This window comes from Urocampus carinirostris, chromosome 1 (genome assembly GCF_059441175.1).
Source record: "Urocampus carinirostris isolate Australia breed hairy pipefish chromosome 1, RoL_Ucar_1.0, whole genome shotgun sequence".
Taxonomy (NCBI): Eukaryota; Metazoa; Chordata; class Actinopteri; order Syngnathiformes; family Syngnathidae; genus Urocampus; species Urocampus carinirostris.
The window spans coordinates 40,807,151-40,813,289 of record NC_142349.1 but is presented as its reverse complement, the minus strand read 5'-3'; the positions used below and the strand labels follow the sequence as shown (position 1 = coordinate 40,813,289).

Sequence of the window (6,139 nt, the reverse complement as noted above, 5' to 3'; positions counted from 1 at the left end):
GAGAAGCAATTGTGTGTTGCATTGTCCTACATCTTTTTCATTTGCCGATTTGGGCTTCGTCAAACTTTGGATTTGTCATGTCGCAGAGGTACCCCATCAGCATCCGTTTAACCGGAGTGATGGAGAAAGACAAGAAAAAAGTAAGCAGTTCGACATTTGATTTTCTTGGAATTTTTTGAAAATTAAGTTGTATTGTGTGACATTTACCCTCCTTCAGATGTACATTACCTCGGTGCTTTGGTCCGACGAGGAAGAGATTGTCATCTACAGGACTGTGGAGGACTTCAGGAAAATGCATGTAAGTTTGACACGCTCAAATGTAGAAACTCTTCAAAGTCCAGCAGCTAAATGTACCATTTTGGCCTTTTTTACAGAAGCAGATAAAGAAAGCATTCCCAGGCACAAAGAAGTCAGAGAGAATCGTTCCAAAATTCAAAGGTATTTTGTCTTTGGAGTCACTCACTAAAAGTGTGGAAGACCAAGCGCCTGACCCGAGTGTCATGTATGCTTCTAGTTGCAAAAAAGGCCAAAGCAGGGCAGAAGACCTCAGCTAAGTCTCTGAACTACTTGAAGCCCTTGCAGCAGTATTGCAATGAACTGCTGAGTTGCGATCCGCAAGTCAACCAGTCAGTGCACCTCATTCAGTTTCTGCACCCTAAAAATGAGGAACTACAGCCAGAGTACTCTAAGAATGGGTATGTGTTTGATTCACTGACACACAAAGTTGACCTATGAAATGTGTGCCACCTCAGAAGTAAAAGTTACATTGATTCATTGACGTCCGAGGTCTGGAGATGGGGAAAAATGTTGCTGCCAAATTAACTGCATTTAGTCCATGTGCACAATTCTTGCACATTTCCCTCAGCTTTGTACTCAATTTAAATTAAGACCATAAGTGTTTTCCCGCTACTTCACAGATTCACGATAGTGCAAACAATTGAAAAGAAAATTACATCCATCCCTTGTTTTTTGCAGGGGTTACTTAGCAAAACAGAACTACTCATTGGTAAAATCCGTGAAGTAGGACCTTTTTTTTTTTACAATTCGTATTCAATTAAATACTATGATATGCACTAATACCAATGGACAAACTTTTTTAACAGGCTCAAGTATTTGTTTAACACATAAAGGTACCTTATAATTATTCTGTTTTATTTATTTAAAAAAAATCTCTATATCATCAAATAAGGGGGGAGACGGTTTAGCCAATCAGAATGCAGAACACACTATATATATTTTCATGACGCAATAACAAAAATGTGTAAAGTAGATAAATTGATTGGCTGCTCTATCAGACGCTAGAGGAAGAGCGCTCGTCTTAGGATAAAAAGAATCGCAGTTCAAATCTGTGTTACATGTCATAGTGTCTTTGGGTAAGACACTGAACCCCTAATGCCCCCAATAAGCAGGTTAGCGCCATACATGGCTGCACGGCCGCTATTGGTAAATGTGAAGCACATTGTAAAGCGCTTTGGGAAGTCTTCATTGACTTGAAAAGCGCTGTATAAATGCAGATCATTTCATTTCATAAAATTTAAGTAAATGAAGTGGGTAGGAACTCCATACCAAAGTAAAATTTATAAAATGCTGCCCAAGTGTTATCCATTTGTAATAATAGTCTGTGGTTTGCAATAATCTGTGGTCTGTGCAGCCCTTTGAGACTCCTTGTGATTAAGGGATATCCAAATAAACATGACTTGACTTGTATTACACTTTAAAGTTATAATTGAATCACTGGATTTTCAATTCAGGCACAGTTACTGAAATTCAAAGTTCAGCACATGAATTCTGCATTTTTAAACATAAAAATGTTCCGTCAGATTCCAAAAGCTCACTGGAACATCAAGCCTGTCCAGTCTGACATAGTTGACTAACTAGCTGGCATGCTTACACACCTTAGTTGACAAGTGAACAAGCAGGACGGTAGCATACATATTTGGAACCAATCCCAGTTGACTCTAAGCCATAGGTGGGGTAAACACTGTACTGGATTGTAGCCAATTGCAAGACGGATTAATGTAGATGCATTCAGTGCTATGGCCAATTTATTGTCTCTATCTCATGTACCAAAGGAATCTGATTTTGTGCAATAATTAGATCTCATTTTCTGTACCCCTCTCAGCATTATCATCACGCCTCCTGAATCTCATGCTCAACAAGAGCAGGTTTTCAGCCAAGGCGGCAACGTAACTCAGCCATTTACCACAGAGACTTACAGGTGTGTGGCTCCCTATGAGACCAAGGACACCAAGAACAAGCCATTCAAAGTGGCCTTGAATGAAAATGTTGACGTCCTCATCAAGGACAAAGCAGGTAAGCTTTGTGAAATCCAAACCTAAACGCAGCAAAAAAAATAGCATCCGATTCTGATGTTTTCCTACATGGTTGAATTCAGGCTGGTGGCTTGTGGAGAATGATGACAACTGTATGGCTTGGTTTCCTGCCCCGTACTTGGAGAGGACAGACAACGAACCGGAAGAGGACAATATCGATGGACTCCCTGAAAGAGGTACAGCCCAAAACCACCGACAAACCCTGGAGACACCTTTTTCAGACGTTAAGCATATCATTTCATTCCATATTTGCTCCTCATCAGGGCTGTTTTATACTGTTACCAAAAGTTATCAATCCAAAAATGATGACGAAATAACAGTGAGCATCGGTGCCTCGGTGGAAGTCCTGCAGAAGTCAGAAAATGGCTGGTGGCTAATCAGGTATTCTGAACTTTCAATGTCTTGAAAATCAAGTGTAAACGCCGTTAATCTGACAAATACCAAATTATTGCTATAACATGGTTTGAAGTGCTATAAACCATTGGGATCTTTTAAATTTGAGAAACAGAGACTATCACTGTACTTAAAGATAGAATAGCTTTGTAGCATTGATAGTTGAGCAGTTTGCGGCCTGCTTTTCGTCCTAGGAAAGTTTCACCTTCCGCAGGACTTGAAGGACAGATGGTTAGATTACAACAAGATATATTATTGTAGAATAAGGTTTCAGTCTCGTCACATACAAGCTGCTCATTTAAGATACCGCTCTGGCTTTTCTATTATGCAGCGTCTTGATGTTTCACTCCAACTTTTCTTTCTTTTTTTCCAAGGTCCATGAATAATCCAAATATAAGAAGATTGGGACTAAAATTAAGGTTTTTTTTTGCGAACAATAATCAAACGGAGAAAGTAAATAATCAAATTTCAGACTTTTCTGTGTCAAATTCAAATGAAAAAAATATGGACAACAGTGTGTATATCTGCGCGCTTTGAAATGGATAATGTTGACATTAAACAAGCAAAATCCATATCCCATTGCATCGGTACAACCCTTGCACTGTCAACTTACCACTCCAAATAGTCCTGACATAATTTATATATGAAATTAAGGGACTTAACCTGACCTTTTTTTATAATGGATTATCAGTCGAATTGAATCTATAAGCTACTGCATATATGCATAAGTCCTTTTATATGACCTGGGGATAAACTGTTTTCCCAGACCACGTACACAAATTACTTTAAAATCCGGTTGGGAAATCATGTATGTTGGCATAGATTTTACTTTACAGGGACAACGATTGCAATGCCAGAGTACTTAATCGAAGATATGGCCCCTTTATTTAATCGAAATGGAATTGTATCCATATTTCTGAAAATGTGGGCTATTTTTTCCGACCCTCTGAGATTTGAATTTAAACCTTGGCTTTCCACAGACACCAAGGCAAGGCTGGTTACATTCCCAGCATGTACCTGAAGCCCCCAAGCCACAGCCAACTGGGCAGAGGCCGCCGTGGACCCAGCAGTCCCGTCCTTTTGTCCCCAACCAACCTGACAGTACAGTCACCATCCATGAGCCTGTCTCAAGAAAACCTGCTAAATCCAGGTTTTAACACTGCAAGACCTGCCTCACCCAACCTGCTCAACACCCGGACCAGGCAGTTGTCTAAATCTGCAGAGGTTCTGAACTCACCCTCTACTCTGCCCCCCCCCAAACCAGTCCCCATCAAACCTCCCAAGCAGACCCCTGCAGCACCTGCAAAGCCAAAGCCTGCCCCACCTCCAAATACCAGACTTGCTCCTTCTCCTGATCCAAGAGGCACCCAATTGTCCAATCCAGGGCTGGCTTCACCTCACAGTCCAAGAAGAGCCCCATCTCCTGATCAAAGAGGCGCTCAATTGTCCAATCCAGGACTGGCCTCACCTCACAGTCCAAGAAGATCCCTATCTCCCGATCCAAGAAGCGCCTCATTGTCTGATCAAAGCCTGGCCTCACCTCACAGTCCAAGAAGAGCCCCATCTCCTGATCCGAGGGGCACCCGAATGCCAGATCCAGGACACACTCTAACTCACGGTCCAAGACGAGCCCTATCTCCTGATCCAAGAGGTGCCTCATTGTCCAATTCAGGACACATCTCACCTCGCAGTCCAAGATTGGCCTCACCTCTAAACGCAAGCTACGTCCCTACCCCAATCATCATGGTGGAAACGGATATGGAAAGTGATGGTCCCCAAAGCCTAATGGTGGAAAGTGAGCTAGAGTTCACAAGTGACAGTGACTTCAGCAGCAGTGACGAGTTCAGTTCGTCCTCTGCGAGCACGAGCATCAATCTGAGCATGAGCACAGATGACTACCGCCTTCGCAACAGCCGGACGCCTCCACCAACCAGGAACACGCTAAGCCCTCAAGAGGCAATGGCAGGCAGAATGGTGCCTGCTGTCTCTGACCCAAACATCTTTAAGGGTGTCTCAGTACCCAAGGTACCACCCCGGCCACAGACTGAAGAAATCCTTACCCGCTGCACAACCATCACCCGCAAGAACGCTAACAGATCTCCCAGCCCATCACCTGCTCCTATTCAGACTCGTTAGAGCCCATATGGACAATTCAGATCAAACAATTACAATGTAACATAATGCACTCATCTGTAAATGAAAATAAATTATACATAAAAGAAACTGTGCTGTAAAACTTCTATATAAAAATCCAATAGTGCCCAAGCAAAATCCCATGTATCACTATAACTCACTAACCTGGTACCGAGCTCATCATTTTTAGACATTTCCCTTTGTGCACAACCACACTCTTTGTGTAAATATAACTTTTCTTAACAGTACTTCGTGAACTACAATGTGACACATATATACATTTTTAATCCTAACCCTCTTCAACTAGATAAGGATTTTTTCTGTTTTAGTCTTGGACCACGGCAATAAAACAAATGGCCAGCTCCCATAGAAAATTCCTGCTCCTGTGTTGCTTACAAAATTAAGTTTAGCTAAAACATGAATAAACTTGTACTATGTACTTTTTCATTTTTTCTTTTCTTTGATTTTTGTGTAAGTCATTATCTTGCTGTCGGTCACCCCTCTCGAGGGATATGACCAGGGTAGGTTATGTATGTATATCAGTGGCTTGCGAAACTTTTTGAAAGGGGCGTCGCTACTTCGCGGATTTTCACTTTTTGCGGGTGGTTTTGGTCCCTATTAACCGCGATAACAGATTACTGTACTGCACATATCTGGCCCTTATGGAAGATTGGCAAGAATAAAGCCATTTCTCAAATATATCCATAAAAAGTGTCATTTTAAGTTTGCCACAAGCCACATGGGAGACACGCAAAACATGTGGAAGAAGGTGCTCTGGTCAGGTGAGACCAAAATCGAACTTTTTGGCAACAATGCAAGACATTGTTTGGTGTACAGGCAGCACAGCTCATCACCCTCAACACACCATCCCCACAGTCAAACATGGTGGTGACAGCATCATGGTTTGGGCCTGCTTTTCTTCAGCAGGGATAGGTAAGATGGATGGAGCCAAATACATGACCATTCTGGAAGAAAACCTGATGGAGTTTGAGAAAGACCTGAGACTGGGACGGATATTCGTCTTCCAACAAGACAATAGATAGATAGATAGATAGATAGATAGATACTTTGTTCATCCCCGAAGGGAAATTCACATTTCCAGCAGCATCCCTGAGCTGAGAACAATCGAGAACAATCGAAAATAACACGGGAGCTGCTGGAGTGGCTGCCATTCGTGACGGCGCCGGAAGAAAAGATTCAATTTGAATCATGTACAAACAAACAAACAATTGAATCATGTACAAACAAACAAACAAAATATTCATGTTTCAATAAGTGGA

The 6,139-nt window shown here is 41.9% G+C and overlaps 1 protein-coding gene across 2 annotated transcripts; it reads left to right on the top strand.

Moving 5' to 3' along the window:
- noxo1a (NADPH oxidase organizer 1a) lies at positions 1-5,298 on the top strand. 2 transcript variants are annotated; one of them, XM_088339136.1, is made up of 8 exons: positions 1-140; positions 218-298; positions 375-438; positions 515-695; positions 2,123-2,313; positions 2,396-2,509; positions 2,597-2,714; positions 3,707-5,298. In XM_088339136.1, exons 1-8 carry the CDS (start codon positions 78-80, stop codon positions 4,860-4,862), a joined length of 1,968 nt encoding a protein of 655 aa, XP_088195262.1. In that variant the 5' UTR covers positions 1-77; the 3' UTR covers positions 4,863-5,298. The 2 variants fall into 2 exon arrangements, with proteins under 2 accessions (XP_088195262.1, XP_088195261.1); XM_088339135.1 differs by having other exon boundaries at positions 2,396-2,714.
- Positions 5,299-6,139: the final 841 nt, after the last annotated feature.